Raw genomic sequence first — 17,060 nt, 5'->3', positions numbered from 1 at the left:
CATGCCCCACCAGCCATGCGGGCATGATTTTCAGTGCGGGCATGGTTCATCTTCCAGAACATCTCCTCCTGAAGGCATCAAGCCCATCTTGCACAGACAGAACACACTAAACCAAATACACTGTGATTTTCACCATCATGTTTCCAGGCCAGGATGTGTCCAGAGAAGAAAAATCAGCCGCTTCCACCCCCTCTCCCTCAACGTGGCTCTTTTTAAAGCTCTGATGGTTGGTCCCGGTGGGGCTGTTTCTCCGGGCTCCCTTGGTTTCCATGGAGAGGATGGGTGAGGAATTTCAAAGGGAATGGCTCCAGTAAATGAACTCTTCTCTAAAAATAGCGTGTTTGCTTTTGGGTCTTTGGGAACTGTGGCCCGGCCAATGAGAGGGAGAACGAAAATCAGCATCTGGGTAAAAATATTCCAGTAACTCGCTCTTTGTGCAAACTCCCGTCGGAGCTGCTCAGCTTCCGGGGAACGGGGGCCTGTTCTCAGTCTGCCCAGTTCCTGTCTGCGCTGGTACCAGTTCTCCATGACCACCATTCCTGACTGCAGATGGGGGTTGTCCCCAAGCTGCATGTCCCCCTGTGCCTTATATAGATTAATTTAAGTTGAATCCCTTTAGTTTGAGGTGTAGAAAGGTTGATGGCAGGAACATGTTGGGCTTGTGTGGCCCCCATGCCCTGTGATGTTCCGGAGCCCCTGGGCATGCCGCTTTTTGGGAATCAGGGCATGACCACCAGCACCTTCCACCCCACCGGTGGCATCCAAGACACCAATGAACCCCATTAAGACATCTCTGCATGGATGTGCTGGGTAAAGGGCATCTGTGGTAGTGTCCACCACCAGGTTTCCTCTGGAGGAGTCACCATCCTGAGTTGGGGATGGCCACCACCAGGTCCTCTCCAGAGAAGCCACGAGCCCAACATGGGGATGGCTACCACCAGCTTCTCTCCAAAGGAGTAACCATCACAATGGGGGGATGGCTACCACCAGGTCTCCTCTGGAGAAGCAACTATCATGACATGGGGACAGCCACCACCAGGTCCCCTCCAGAGAAGTTACCATCCTGCCATGGCAATGGCCACCACCAGCTTCCATCCAAAGGAGTGACCATCACGATGAGGGGATGGATATCACTGGGTCCGCTCCAGAGAAACCACCATCCTGACATGGGGACCGCCACCACCAGGTCCCTTCCCGGGGCCCAATAATCCCAACATGATAACTACCACCACCAGGTCGCCTCTGGAGAAGCCACCATCCCGAAGCAGCGGTGGCCACCACCAGCTCCCCTCCGAAGGAACCACCATTCTGACATGGGGATCACCACCACCAGGTCCCCCCTGGAGGAGTCACTATCCAAACATGAGGATGGCCACCACCAGGTCCCCTCTGGACAAACCACTATCCCAACATGGAGATGGCCACCACCAGTTCCCCTCCAGAGGAGTGACCATCATGATGGGGGAATGGCCACCACCAGGTCCCCTCCAGGGGAGCCACCATCCTGACGTGGAGACATCAGTGTCCCCACGTGGTTCCTGGGGCTGGAGAAGGTTTCCTTGGCCGTGCTGTGGAGTTGCTATTTGTGACTGCCTGTTCCCGAGCCCTCCGGTACTCTCCAAAAAAAACAAGAAGGGAGTTGTTTGCATGGGAAGATTGGCATCTCCAAGCCCGGGATATGGTTTCCTGCTTTTTTTAGCTGGAGTAGCAGCAGACTCGTCGGCCTGCCCTGATTTGGCATCCTTCTTCTTGCTTTTTTTTTGGAAGGGTTTCATCCTGACCCCTCGGCAGAAACGCCGTCGCTAGCAGTAGGGGATCAGTTTTGGTCCTTTTTTTATTTTTTTGGTTGCCCAAAACCCCAGTGAGATGGGATGTAGATGGCTCAGAGCCTCAGTAAGCGGAGAGGGGACTCGTCCCTTGGTCGTCCGAACCCGGCGCAGGTCAGTAGATGCCGAAATGCCCTTTTTTCGCACTACCCCCCTTCCCCCCCCTGCTGGGGTGCCGCCGTGACAATGACATGACAGGGAAGGCGTCACCTCTCGCCTTGCCGTGATGTGACGTGAGACGTGGGCGTTCCTGGCAAGGTCCATGATGTCCCCCCCCACCGGCTCCCTGCTGCTGTGCTGGGCGAGGGGACCTGCTGAGTGTGGGCTGCTGTGGGGCTGGGTGTCCGTGGGGGATGGCTGATGCTGGGGATGGAGGCTGGCATGGGCACAAAGGGGGTCTTCTCCTGGTGGTTGCACCCAGGCTGCTGCCAAGGGCATGGATCCAGGCACGGGGGGGGCATAAGAAGGGCCGGGGCAGGGGCATGGCACAGGCTGTTTGGGGCTCCTCGCTCCTGTATGTCCATCAGCTCCTGGGTGCCCATCAGCTCCTGGGTGTCCATCGGCTCCTGGGTGTCCATCGGCTCCTGGATGCTTGTGGATTTCTGGGTGCCCATGGACTCCTGGCACCTGTTGGATCCTGAACATCCATCAGCTCCTGGGTGCCCATCAGCTCATGGGTGCCTGTCGTCTTGTGGTTGCTTGTGGATTCGTGGGGGTCTGTGGACTCCTGGTACCTGCTGGATCCTGGGAATCCATCAACTCCTGCATTTCCATGCACTCTGGGTGCCCATTAGCTTCTGGGTGCCCATGGACTCCTGGGTGCCTGTTGGTTCCTGGGTGCCCATCAGCTCCTGGGTGTCTGTCAGATCCAGGTTGTGTGTGGATTCGTGGGTGTCCAGGGTAGCTCCTGGGCACCCAGAAGGTTCTGAGCATCCGTCACCTCTTGGTTGCCCTTTGGCTCCTGGATACCTCCTGCTGCCCACTGGTTCCTGCATGCCCATCAGCTCCTGATGGCCAACAGCTCCTGGTGCCCAATGGCTCCCGTGTGCCCTTTGGCTCTCAGGTGCCCATTGGCTCCTAGTGTCCATCAGCTCCTGGGTGCCCATCAGCTCCTGATGCCCGTTGACTTCTCCTTCCTATTGGCTTCTCGTGACCAGGCTGCTGGTGCCCATCAGCTTCTGATGCGCAATGGCTGCTGGGTGCCCATCAGCCCCTGGGTACCCAGTGCCTCCTGGATGCCTTTTGTCTCTGGGGTGCCCATCAGCTCCTGGTGCCCATCGTCTCCTGGTGCCCATCAGCTCTTTCTGCCCATTGGCTCCAGGGTGCCCATCAGTTCCTGGGTGCCCTTTGGCTCTCAGATGCCTGTTGGCTTCTGGCCTCCGTCGTCTCCTGGTCCCCGTCGCCTCCTGGTCCCCATCAGCTCCTGGGTGCCCATCAGCTTCTGGTGCCCATTGGCTTCTGGTGCCCATCACTCCCTGAGTGCCAGGCCAGCACCCTCCTGAGTACCCCAAGTTTGCTTTCACCCCCCTCACCTGGATGCACGCCCCATGCCACCAGGCACCCAGGGCACCTCCTACCCACATATGCCAGGCTGGCACCCAGTGGCGATGCCAAGGGGTGCCAGCATCAGGCACCTTTCTCCTCCCTGGTTTCCCTCTTCCCCCCAAAATCCCAGTAACTATTGCTTTGGGGTGCTCTGGGATGTGGGGTGCGGCTTGTGCCAGCGGCAAAGGATGCTGGTGGGGGATCCAGGGATGCCGGTGAGTCGGGGGGTGGCATTACCCCTCTCCCAGTGGGTGCAGGGCCAAGCGCGCCGGGAGGCAGCGGAGAAGGAGTCGGGGCGGGGGGAGGCGGGGGGAAGAAGAGCAGGGCTGACCTCAGCATCTGGAAAGCTGCGCTCTTGGGCCGCGGCCTGCGTGCCGAAAACCGGAGGCAAAAAAAACCTTCCATATTTGGTGAAAGCTGCTCTAGGGCTCGGCAAAGGCTGGCTGCAAACGGGGGGCCGGCAAGCCCCCCGCCGTGCCCTGGACCGCGGCGACACGAGTTTTGCAAGGGCTCTGCAAATGCGCCGGGGGATGGATGGCAGCGGGAGGGGGGGCAAATTGGGGTGAGCGTCACGGATCGGGTGGGAGAGGAGCATGGGGAGGGGGCCACCCATGGGATGCTCAGCAGCAGGGGGAGGATGCCCTGAGGATGTGCCAACATGACCCTGTGCCTCATATTCTGGGGAGGTGGGGCGGCGGGGAGAGCCCCTCACACCCCAATGCCAGTGATGCAAACCCTGATTTCAAGTGAAAATCCCTTGGGAAAATCCCCGTGACACATTTAGAGGATGAATTTTTGTTGCTTCGGGAAATGAGCCTCCCCCCCGTCTCCCTGCTCCCCATCCCACTGGCACCGCTCCCGGTGCCGCCACTCACCGGGACGGCACCGGGATGCCCAGCATCCTTCCACCCTGCCCTGAAAAAGTTACTCCAGCTCCTTGGGTTTTTTTATTCCTGGCTTTTTCTCACAATTAAAAAGCAGAATTACAGCCAGGCCCTGTCCTCTCGGGATGAATCACCGCAGCCGAGAAGTCAAAGAAGGGAAAACAGCCGAATTCTCGGTGCATCCTTTTGAGGCTGAAGCCACCCTCCTCCTCCTCCTCCTCCTCTTCCTCCCTGTCCCGGAGGCGGTTGTGCCGCCGGGTTTCTTCATGGGAGCATCCCTGAACAAATCAAAGCTCCTCTGCGAGCTGGGAGCCTGGGAAAAACCACGACCGAGGGAAAAGCAAACATCTCCAGCCCCAGGGCTGCGAATAAACACGGGAGTATTATTAGTAACCGATGCGGAGCTGAATCAGAGCCGCTGATTTATGCTCTTATTTCCTTTCAAGAAGTTACGCTTCGGAAAGCGTCTCGGACTTTTCTTACCCGTGGGAGAAGAGCGAGCGGCTGGGCGGGGAGGGGATGCAGCCCCGGACGTGATGCTGTACGGCGTCAGCCTGGCTCAGGCACGGCCCCTCTTCTGCGGCACAGGTCCTGGTGTTCCCCTGGGAGGTGGAGGGTGGTTTCCCCAGGACACGGGGCCTTGGTGGTCCCCAGGGATGGGGGGTGGGGGTTGGGGGGGCTGGTACCCAGGAATGGGATGACTGGTGTTCAGGGATGAGGAGACTGGTACCAGGGATGGCGGCGATTGGTATCCAGGGATGGGGGGACATGCCCTGGGAAGGAGGTGACTGGTACTTGGGTATGGTACCCAGGGATGGCAGTGACTGGTACCCAGCAACGGGGTGACATGCTCCAGGAAGGAGCTGGCTGGTACCCAAGGATGAAGGTGGCTGGTAGCCAGGGATGGGTGACTGGTACCCATGGGTAGCAGTGTCTGATACAAGGGATGGAGATGACTGGTACCCAGGGATGGCAATGACTGGTGCCTAAGGACGGTGGTGACTGGTGCCCAGGCATGGTGGTGGCTGGTATCAGCAGTGGCGATGACTGGTATTCAGGGATGGGTTCACTGGTACCCGGGGATGGTGGTGGCTGGTATCAGCAGTGGCGATGACTGGTATTCGGGGATGGCGATGACGATTGAATAGGGATGGAAGCATCTGGTGCCCAGGGATGGTGGTGGCTGGTATCAGCGGTAGCGATGACTGGTATTCGGGGATGGGCTGACTGGTACCCAGGGATGGAGGTGGCTGGTACCAGGGGTGGAGGTGACTGGTATTTGGGGATGGCAGTGACTGTTGCCTAGGGATGGAGGCATCTGGTGCCCAGGGATGGAGGTGGCTGGTACAAGGGGTGGAGGTAGCTGGTGCCTAGGGGTGGAGGTGGCTGGCGCCCAGGTATGGCAGTGGCTGGTATCAGCGGTAGCGATGACTGGTGCCTAGTGATGGGTTGACTGGTGTCCAGGGATGGTGGTGGCTGGTATCAGGGATGGGCTGACTGGTACCCAGGGATGGAGATGGCTAGTACCAGGGGTGGAGACGACTGGTATTCAGGGATGGCAGTGGGTAGTTACCCAGGAATGGAGGTGACTGGCACCCAGGAATAGAGGTGATGGATACCCAGGGATGGAGGTGGATGGTATCAGGGATGGAGGTGATTGGTACCCAGGGGTGGGGTGACATGCCCCAGAAAAGAGGTGACTGGTACTCAGGCATGGTGCTGACTGGTACCCGGGGATGGTGCTGACCGGTACCCAGGGATGGGGTGACTGGTACCAGGGATGGGGTGACTGATACCCAGGGATAGAGTGACATGCGCAGGGATGCGGTGACTGGTACTCAGGGATGGGAGTCACTGATGCCCAGGGAGGGAGGTGATTGGTACCCAAGGATGCCAGGGCTGGTACCCAGGGATAGCAGGGGCTGGTACCCAGCAAAGCAAGGTTTTCCCCTGTCTGGTGGCTGCCGTCTCTCCGCCCATGTGGCACAGAGCTGTGTGGCTGAGCATCGTTTATCCCAAGGTGAAAGCTGGATGGGTTGGCCTTGAAAACCCTACAAAACCCCATCAAACCTCCTGCTTAAAAACATCCCGAGAGGACATAATGTGATTTTTTCCAAGCGATTTTCCTGCCAGAAACCAAGCGATTGAGGAAATACGGAACGGGATGAAATAGCATCATCCTATTTTGGATGATGATGCCAGTCAGAGGCTTTTCCGTCTGCGCAAGCAAGTTTTATGTACCGGGATGATGCCGTTTGCTGCGGAAGTGTTTGTTCATCACGTTGGGATGGATGGAAGCAGGTCCAGGTTTTTTTTCCAAGCCTTATTTTTCTGGGATTTTGGTAGAAATAAAGCCAAGGGTGCATTCAATTGTTAAGGCTGGGTGCTCCCCGTGCACTGTAGGCTCCCTGGGGCAGGGGACTGTCCCCCTCCATGGGCTGGTGGCTTCTACTATGTCCAAGCTCCCTCTAGTGGGATCTGCCCTGGGAAGAAGCATCCAGAGAAAGAAAAGGTGCAGAAATCCCAGTTCCTCCCAGTTTCTTCCAAACTGGGAATGGTGGTCTCAAGGAGGTGCCAAGATTCAGGCTGCTCCTAGCACAACCCTACTACAAGACAGTAGAGAATCCCCCACCCCCACCCGACCTCCAGCAGTGCGGACAAGCCGTAACGAGGGAAAAACAACTTGTATTTATTTATTCTTAAAATTTTGGCACATTTTGCAGGGGTGGGAGTAATTACGCTAGCAGGGCTGGCTCCTCCTTCGGCAGCTGCAGGAAGGATGAGCTGGGAAGGCCCCGAGCAGCAAATCCTGCTCCCAAAATGATCCAAAACACTCCAGATTTTTCCTAAAACCCGATTTTTTTGGCGGCGAAGTGAGGTTTCAGGGTCAAAATCCCCTTAACAGTTCACCCAGGGTATGGCTGAGCCCTGGCACAACTCATTACTCTGCCGACCTTGGAGAAACACTGCGTGTTCTGGCTCCGGGCAGGGAATTTTGGGGTGAAATGGCATCTCCAGGGATACGGAGATTCCCCCCTCCCATGGGATGTGATTGTAGCATCCCAGCCGGGTGGTGACAGTATGTGTGACACCCACTTGCGCGTCCCGGCCTTCAGCAGCCCAGTTCCCGCCGGCAGCGGGATTTGAAGGGGGAGGAAAGGGGAGTCTTCGAAGTGGTTGCAAGCAGCATCATTACATGCACTGATGTGTGCACAGTCTCAGCCTGGGCTCAAGGGCCAGAGGTTGGGATTCCTCATGGATATACATCCCCGCTCTCCCTTTCCCCTAAAACCCTGTTTTTTCTTTAAAAAATGAAGTTTTTAGGACTTTCCACCATCGACGCCTATTTGTTTGCCGAGGGTGGAGGCCGGACAAGATTTTCCAGGTCGTTTTTTAAATACTTTAAGATGTTTTAAAACTCTGGGGGGATGCTCGGGCGCCTCCTGCATCGCTACGCCTGGGCGGAGAAAAGCAAAATGATGGATTTGCACCTGGATTTTTTATTAAAAAATAAAAAGGAGCAGCCTAGGAGAGATCCCCTAGGAGAGGAGTTGAGGGGTTCTATTTCCGATGCCAGAGGGAAAAACTGAGGGGAAATCTCCTCTCTGAGCCCCCCCCATCCTGCATTTGGGGTGCTGCCAAATTGCCCCCCAAATCCCCAGTGCTGGATCCGCTCCAGCTTTGGGTTTTTGGGAGCATCCACGCCGTGCTGGCACGAGCCTTTGGGATGGGGGGGATGAACCCCTTGGCTCCATCCCATGGGACTGGGGATGTTTTCCTGGGGCAGGGGCGATAGGGTTTTCTAGGGGGAGGAAACACCCAGGTCGCCAAAAAGAAAAAAAAAAAAAAAAAAAAGATTGTCCGAAAGGAAATCTAAAGGTGTTTACAAAGAGCCGCGCTGCTAAAAATAACCAGCTCATATTTTAGACGGGCCCTAAAAATAGGCAGCGCTGTTGGAGTGGCCAAACACTCCCAGGAATTTCCTGTGGGCTGCGGGCCGCGCGCAGGGGGGTCCGGGCTCGGCGGCCGGTGGGGACGACCGGCATCGCACCGGCTTTTTCTTTCCTGGGTGACAACGAGATAACCTCCTCCGTTGGGCCCCTCCGTGCACAGCGGGATCCAGCCTGGCTCCTTCCCTGGTCTGGGCAGCGATGGGTTTAACCCTTCTCCATCCATCCTTCCTCCCTGGTAACATCCGAAGGGGTTGGGCGGGTTTGAGAGTGGTTTTTAAACCCGTCAGCAAGAAAGCTCAACCTTAATAGTAGACACTGGAGAATCTCCTCGCACGGTTAAATGAAGGGATTGACTCACGGGAGGTGTTTGGGGAGTAGGGGGTGTGGGAAGGACCCTCTGCAGATGGAAGGATGGAGGGAATCCCCCTGCTCGCCCTGGGGACAAGCGATGCCGTGGGGAGGGCGTTGCTGCAGGCGGAGCGGCCGGGTCACTGTCGCGGCGTCACGGCGTCGCGGCGTCACGGCGTCCGTCGCAGGGCAGCTGGGGCTGGGGCTGCAATTTAAATGAGGCAGGGATTGCAAGAGGTTTGGGATCGCGACCCCCGGATGGATCGGGGATTGCGATGCAGATGGAGCCCAGGGTTGCAGCCCTGGTGGCTGGGGGTTGCAATGGGAATGGGTTTGGGATCGTAACCCGGATGGATCGGGGATTGGAACCCGAATGAGGTCAGGATTGGAACCCAGATGGATCAGGGATTGCAACCCAAATGAACCCGGGATTGCGATGCAGATGGAGCCAGGATTGCAACCCTGATGGGGCTGGCATTGCAACAGGAATGGGTTTGGGATTGCAACCCAGATGGATCAGGGATTGCAACCCAAATGAACCCGGGATTGCAATGCAGATGGAGCCAGGATTGCAATGCGGATGGATCAGGGATCGCAACCCAAATGAGCCCAGGATTGCAATGCAGATGGACCCCGGGTTGCAGCTCAGGTGGGTCTGGGATTGCAATGCAGCTGGATCTGGGATTGCAATGCAGCTGGGCCCAGGGTTGCAGCCATTGTGGATCCAGTGTCACAACGGGAATGGGTTTGGGATTGCAACCCAGATGGATCCGGGATTGCAACCCAAACGAGCCCAGGATCGCAACCCAGATGAACCCAGGACTGCAAACCAAGTGGGTCTGGGATTGCAACCCAAGGGACCCCAGGATTTCAATGCAGACAGACCCAGGATGGCAACCCTGGTGGGGCTGGAATTGCAGCAGGAATGGGTTTGCGATCGCAATGTAGATGGATCAGGGATCGCAATCCAAGTGAGCCTGGGATTGCAATGCAGGTGGATCCAGGATTGCAACCCAGACAGCTGCAATCCCAGATGGGTCGGGGATTGCAACGCAGCTGGGCCCAGGGTTGCAGCCTTTATGGATCTGGGGTCGCAACAGGAATGGGTTTGGGATCACAACCCAGGTGGATCAGGGATTGGAACCCGAATGAGCCCAGGATTTCAATGCAGGCAGACCCAGGACTGCAACCCAGATGGATCTGGGATTGCAACTGAGATGAGTTTGGAATCTCAGCCCAAATGGGTCTTGGATTGGAACCCCGAACGGCCCGGGATTGTCACCCAGATGGGTCTGGGATTGCATTTCAACTGGGACCAAGGTTGCAGCCCGTGTGGGTCTGGGACTGCAACCCGGATGGGGCTGGGATTACAACAGAAACGGGGCTGGGATTAGATCCCAGAAGAACCCAGGACTGCAGGCCAGATGGGACCAGGATTGTAATCCAGATGGATCAGGGATTGGAACCCAAATGGGCCCAGAATTGCAACCTGGCCAGGTCCGGGATTGCAACAGGAATGGGTCTGGGACAACCGTGGCGCCGCAGAAGGAGTGGCAGGAACTGCTGGCCTTGCAAAGAGCCTCATTACCCCTAATGCAATTAGCCGTGCCGGGTGCAGCGCAGGCACCCACCGTGCTCATGCCGGGTGCTGAGGGTCCGTCCTCCCTGATCCCGGTGAGGGGGTGTATTTAAGGCTGCTGCACGTCCTCTCTCATTATACGCACTGAGTTGGCCGTTCTCTGTCATACACCCCAGGGAGGGTGCCGGGGGGGACGGACGGGATGGGTGCACCCATCCCGTCCCCCCCCGGCACCCTCCCTGGGGTGTGATGCTCATCATCCTCATTACCAAGAGGAAATTTACTGGCTGCAATGGGAGGACGCAGCCCGGCAGCACGCCGTTGCTGTGGAAACGGGGTGAGCGGCTAATTAGATTTAATTAACGAAGCAGGAGGGGAGTGTTACAAACGGATCCGGGCAGGGTGCATCACCCGGCAAGCAGGGATGTGGGTGCTGAGGTGATGATGGGGTGGAGGGGGCGGGGGAGGGAGGGGGGGGTGTTAGGGTTGCTCCGTGCCTCAGTTTCCCTGTCAGCAAGGTTGTGGTACCCAAGGACCACCCCCCCCCCGCTATTGATGTCCCCAAGGATGCTCAGCACCCCAACCCTGCATCATCTGTGTGCGCGCACACACAGCCCCCCCCCCCCCCCCCCAAAAAAAAATCACACGCCCCAAGAAAGCATCACACCCCCCCTCCCCACCCCTTACAGCATCCTCCTCAGGTAAAGCCTCTCCGGCAGCATCCCTCTGGCAGGATCCGGCCCTGCCTGCATCCGCGCGTGTCTGTGTGGGCACGGCTCTGCCTCCACCTCCGATTGCTCCCGTCTGCCCGTGCCTCGGTAGCACCCGGGGCCGGGGACCCGCGTGCCGCCACGGACGCAGGCGCACGCCCGCTGCACGCAGCCTGCAGCCGCTCTGCGGGAGGGCTTTTCTTTTTTTTTTTTATATATATATATATATATATACACACACACACACTCACACACACACAGAATCCTATCGATATAAATAGCTCCTCTATTTTACATCCCTCCTCGCTGCATCCCAGCGCAGCATTCCAGCTATTTTAAAGGGGAGACCTGGGGGTATATATATATATATATATATAAAAAATTTTTTTTATTCCTTGGGCCGCGTGGGACGGACCGACCCCGGGACCCGCATGCTGCAGATGGTGAGGACTCTGGCGCAGTTCACCATCGCGCTGGAGGACATGCGAGACATCGGGGACGGCATCGACGCGGCCTTCGCCGCCTCCGGGCTCGGCGGGGCGGCCGAGGAGCTACCGGAGAAGGGTTGCGGCAGTCGCGGTGGGACCGAGGTGATGCGAAAAGGGATGGAGGGAGGAGGAGGGGGGGGTCCTGGAGACGGAGAGGGGGGATGTCTGGTGGGATGGGGGGGATATATGGGGGGGTAGGGACGTGGGGTGGTGGGGGGGGTGGGGTGCATGGATGCGTCATGTTTGGACACGTGTGCACCCAGCAGAACCCGGCACCTGCGGGGTCTGGACCACGATTGCCGTGGCAACGGCGCCTCCATCCTCATCCTCAGCCTGCCGCCGCCCCCGGGGTTCTCCAGATTGCGGGGAGGGGGAAAAGCTCCCACCCGGAGAGGATGATGGGGGGAGCCATCCCTACCACCACCACCCCCCCCCAACCCCCCCCCCCCCAATGCTGTTTTACACCGCGGAGGCATCGGCTGGTGGGGAAATGCCCCAATCCCCGTTGCGGTGGGGGCTGATCCCGGGGATGCTGAGCATCTCGGGGAAGGCAGGATGCGGCCGGGGTGCAGCGCAGGGGGGTCCCCAGGAAGAGCAGATGAAGACTGAAGCAACATCAGCCCCACAGGGGAGAGGCTTTGCTGGGGTAAGGGGTGCTGTGGGGCGCATCCTCCCCATGCCTGGGTACCGCTTCGCCCTGCCGGGATGGTGTGTTACCCCCAGCTCCTGCTCATCCCAGCGGGAATTTCCCCCTGCCGGGATAATACCGCTCTGCTGTAATGGTGGAAAAATATCCCCTTGCCAACGGCTGGGCCTCATCCTGCGTCTCCCCACCGCTGCAAAACCCCAGCGGCCGGTGCGGCATGCAGTGCTGAGCCTGTTCAGCTCACCGATCTGGCCCTTGGCTTCGGGAGCTGGGATGGCTCCGGAAAATGCCGGGAGCATCATATTGAGATGGGGAACTACAGGCTGTGCGAGGGTTGGGGAAACTGAGGCAGGGCTGGAGGATCAGGTTCTCTGCACCCCTAAAGCCCATCCTCCAGTGAGTGCCCTTCAGCCCATAATTACAACAAATTAATCCAGCAGTGAGAGTATTAATAAACTTCAGGCTGTAACGAAGAGGGGAGATCTCAGCCGGCGTCCCCGAGGACCCCAGCATCAACGTCTTTTGGGCGGGGGGTTGACCCGTCACCATAATATTTGGCTCTGGACGGTTTCCTACTTGCTTGGCTGGAAAGACTGTTATCAGCTCGGTGGGTGAGTGGGGAAACTGAGGCACGGCTCTGTTCTCAAGCACTGAGCAGGATCTGGCCAGGATCCCTCCTCATAGCTCCTTGGGAACCATCAGAGAGATGGTGACCTCCATCTGTGGCGAGGATGGTTGGGTTAAAGCTTCCTCCTGTAGTTGCAGACTGGCTTCATGGCACCCGTGTCCTCGCTGGGAGCAGTGGGTGGACACACAGCTCTGCGTGGCTGGGGGACATGGACTCATCCCATGAGGAGATGGGGGACATGGGGGTTTGGTAGCTCTGGCAGCCCCCGTAGTGGCAACAGGTCAGAGGAACCTGGTCCCAATGTGCTGTGGTGGCCTCGTGGGGACCTCTGTACACCCAGGGGTGTTGGGGTGTCCAGGCACACAGGGCCTTTGGAAGGTCCTTGTCCACGGGGACTTTGGAACATCTGTGTACCTACAGCACTTGGGGTGTCCCTGCACCCATGGCCTTTGGGGTGTCTCCATTAATGAGACACTTTGAGTGTCTCCATGTCCACTGGAGCATCTTCACATCTAGGGCCTTTGGGGCATCTCTGCACCCATGGCCTTGGGGATGTACAAACCTCCATGGCCTTTGGGGTGTGTGAGCATCCAGGGCCTTTGGGGTGTCTCACACCCACAGCTTGGGGTGTCTCTGCATCCAGGGCCTTTGGAGGGTCTCCATGAACAGGACCATTGCAGTGTCTCCATACACAGCACCTTGGAGCATCTCCTTTCCCAGGGCTCACAGGGGGTCTCTGCACCCCAGGCTTTTGGGGTGTCTCACACCTGGGGTCTTTGGAGCATCTCTGCACCTAAAACTTTTGGGGTGCCTCACACCAGGGTCTCTGGAGAGCCTACACATGCAAAACTTTTGGGATATCTGTGCACGCAGGGGACTTGAAGCTTCTCTGCACCCAATACTTTTGGGGTGTCTCACACCCAGAGTCTCTGGAGTGTAACCACACACAAAACTTTTGGGGCCTCTGGAGCATCTCTGTACCCAAAACTTTCCGGGTATCTCTGCACCCAGGGCCTTTGGAGCACCTCCACATGCAAAACTTATGGGGTGTCTGCACCCAGGGCCCTCAGAACATCTCTGCACGCAAAACTTTTGGGGTGTCACACACCCTGAGCTCTGGAGCATCTCGCACCCAAAACTTTTGGGATGTCTCTGCAACCCGGGTCTTTGGAGCATCTCTGCAACCCAAAACTTTTGGGGTGTCTCTGCAGCCAGGGCCATCAGAGCATTTCTGCACCCAAAACTTTTGGGGTGTCTCCTGTACCCAGGGCCGTTGGATCATCTCACCCCAAAAACCTTTGGTGTGTCTCTGCAGCCAGGGCCATCGGAGCATCTCTGCACCCAAGGTCTTTGAAGCAACGCTGCACCCAAAACTTTCGGGGTGTCTCTACACCCAGGGTCTTTGGAGCATCTCTGCACCCAAAACTTTTGGTGTGTCTCACACCCTGGGCTCTGGAGCATCTCACCCCCAGGCTGAGCTTCAGGGGCATCCCCCAGATGCTGTGTACGAGGGGAGTCTCTGAGCCCCACAACTGGGAAGACCCTGACCCATCTGCTTCCCGAGGGCTGGCGGACCATCCCGCACCACCATCTCCCCGTGCCCCCCACCACCCCATTGATCCTCCTCCTGCAAGGCCACAGCCCAGCGCTGGGGTGCCCGGGGTGCTGGGCAGGAGGCAAATTCCTACGGGACCGCTCCGAGCGGAGCCGCCGGAGAGACGGAGGGCTCCGGGACCGACCCATGTAGGGCTGTGAGAGCCAGGGCGGGCTCCTGACGCGGCCGTGGAGGAAACCAGGCGTCTCTGTGCGCTCGGTGTCATGTACTTCCTAATCCTCCCAGATTCCTCCATCGGGGTGGAGAGGGAGCGGAGGGGAGCTGGACGCCAGCCGGGCTCCGCCGGTGTTCAGCCTCCCTGCCGAGCCCCTGCGCCGGCATTGACACCCCGCCACGTAGCTCCCCTCCATCGTGTCACCCCAAAATTCATCTCGTCTTTCTTTCCACCCCGGGCAGGACATGAGGAAACACGTCATCATGACGCTGCTGGACACGGAGCAGTCCTACGTGGAGTCCTTGCGCACCTTGATGCAGGTAACGCGGCACGGGCGGGAACGTGGCACCCCAAACCGTGTCACGGCGTGACCGTCCCTTGCTTGTCACCGTCCCCGGGACCCCACGTCGGACCCCCAGCCGTGGGTGCTCTGCCAGCACTGATACGGCGTGGGGATGGATTGGGGACGGGTGGCAGAGGGGGTGTTGGGGACAGCAGGACCAGAGGTGGGAGCAGCATGACAATAGTATGAAGAATGGGGGTTGGGGGTCACCTCTGTCCTCCAGATCAAGCCTGTAACGTTCCTGGCGGTTTGTCACCTGATGGGTGTCATGTCCCCACGCCCCTTCCCGTGCTTGCCCCTCCAAACGCTCTTCCTCATGTTGCACCCCACGTCCTGGGCCGTTGCTGGTGGCCATCCCATGATAGGGGACCCCTTACAGGTCCCCCCATTTTCTGCTCAGCGTCATCACCTGCGGCCATGGGCCAAGGGTTTTTCTCGGTCTTTTTTTTTACTGGTTCCAACCCCCTTGGAGCAGCCTGGCCGGAGGGTCCACCCCACATTTCAGATGTTAATGAAGGTGTTTCAGAAGGTTAATGGTGGTCAACGCCCTAAAGACTAGGTCACGCTGGCGTAGGTGTGGGTTGTCCAACCACATCGCTGCAGGTGGAAACACCTAAAATTCAGAGCTCTGCTCTGCTGGATACAAAGCAGTGCCTGTAGGACATCTGCTGGGCATGTCCACCAGGGCGTGGGGTGCTCATCATCCCAACACCCGGCTTTCCCCATAAATCCCCTGTGAGGATGCCCCCATGGTGGACCCAGATGTGCTCTGCCAGATGTTGCTGCAGGAGGGAAGGACATTTCAAGGCTGTTGCTAGTGCAGATGTTGGCTTGGCGGGGTGAGACGACCCTGGCTCTGGGACTTATTTTGGGGAAAGCTGTACAGGGTTTGGGGCCGGGTGGTATCCCTGCTGGTCTTGGCACGGACAGAGGTTGTCCCATGGTCTGTGTACTCCTCTGAGGTGGGACAGGAGGCTGGTTGGAGAGAGGACAGCCCTGCTGGGGCTCACCGGTTCCCCACTGGAGGGACTGGTTGGACATGGGTGGGAGCCACAGGGCTTTAATGCCTGAGCTCTTCTTGCCCATGGCACACATCCTGGCACGGTGCAACCAGGGGAACCTGGATTTCTGGGGGGGGTGGTGGTCACAGGGCTCCAAATGCCCCCAGCTCCCTGTATTAGCTGGGACAAGGTGCTTGGACCCGTGATGTGGCCCGGTGGCATGTAGCACGGTGGCTACCAGGGACAAGGACTGCCCTGGAGTATCATCTTCCAGCCAAGCCAGATGGTGCATGAGCAAGCCCTGCCTGTGCTCCTCGTGTGCCAAGGCAGGGGCTGTCTCCGTGTTCTTCTTCCCCATCTGGTCCTCGCTCCCCCAGTTTCATAGTGAGTGGGATGCACAGCCCAGCCCAGCTCCTGTTGGTGGTGTTGGCCACAGTAAGGCAGGTGAGGCAAGTCATGAGGCTCAGGAAGGATTTGGCCCTTCTAAATTGGGTTTCCACAAGATACCCACCACCAGCCTGAGGAACCTTATCCTTGGGGGATGACTCCTCCCTCACCAGCTTGGATGGAGATGTCCAAAGCACCTCGAGGTGGGCCCTGTCCTCAATGCTTAGCTCCGTGGTCCTCCCAACATCCTGAAGGACGCCAGCACACCATACTGGTTGGGCTGAGGAGGAGGCAATGCCTGAGAAGACCTAGCTCATTCTGCATCCCTTGCAAATCCAGCTGTCCTGTTCCCGGGGACACTGCTCCCCTCTGCAGTTCTGCCCCACGGAGGGAGGAAAGGGGTTTTGTAGCAGAGCTGCCCACCCAGCCTTGCAGAGGACCTGCCTTTGTCCCACTTTTCGTACTGACCCTGAGCATCACTTGTTGGCCATTACCCAAGAGATGCTGATGGCAAGGTGGTCCAGGCCTTGACCCAGTGTCTCCATCCTGCTCACTCCAGCCCATCCTGGTCCCAAACACCCTAAATCCGATTGGGAACCCACCAGCTTTTGGATCCCAGGGTCGTGCTGCTGTGATTTCCTGGATGGGTCAGGCTTTGTAGGAGATGGAGGTGACCAAGGCTCATGACAGCGAAGGTTTGGGGCCTCTCAAGGCCGTGGCTGGGGGACAGAGGACATCGTGCTTTGGGGGTTCCGTGTGCAGACCCGCCCCATTCCCCACTCTGCCATGGGGATGCACTGGGTGGGATGGGTGAGATGGGCTGGGGTGAAAACCCTGCTAGGACCCAGCACTGTGTGGTCCCTCTGATGGGCCCCACAACCCAACGTTCACTGGGGAAACCTCCTGCTGCAGGATTCCAACGATCTCCATATTTACAGGGGTTGGAAAATTCG

At 58.2% G+C, this 17,060-nt stretch overlaps 1 protein-coding gene across 2 annotated transcripts in view; it reads left to right on the top strand.

Annotated features, from left to right (window-relative positions):
* Window positions 1-17,060, top strand: part of ARHGEF17 (Rho guanine nucleotide exchange factor 17) — a 39,554-nt gene that overhangs the window by 11,136 nt on the left and 11,358 nt on the right. Inside the window, exons 2-3 of one of the 2 annotated variants that reach the window (XM_074572279.1) lie at window positions 11,286-11,435; window positions 14,619-14,696. In XM_074572279.1, coding sequence (XP_074428380.1) covers window positions 11,286-11,435; window positions 14,619-14,696 — 228 coding nt within the window. The remainder of the gene's footprint in view (window positions 1-11,285; window positions 11,436-14,618; window positions 14,697-17,060) is intronic. The other variant, XM_074572280.1, reaches the window with a different exon arrangement.

The sequence above is a fragment of the Larus michahellis genome, chromosome 1, assembly GCF_964199755.1.
Source record: "Larus michahellis chromosome 1, bLarMic1.1, whole genome shotgun sequence".
In the NCBI taxonomy this organism is placed as follows: domain Eukaryota; kingdom Metazoa; phylum Chordata; class Aves; order Charadriiformes; family Laridae; genus Larus; species Larus michahellis.
This window is presented reverse-complemented; position numbering and strand designations above follow the sequence as displayed.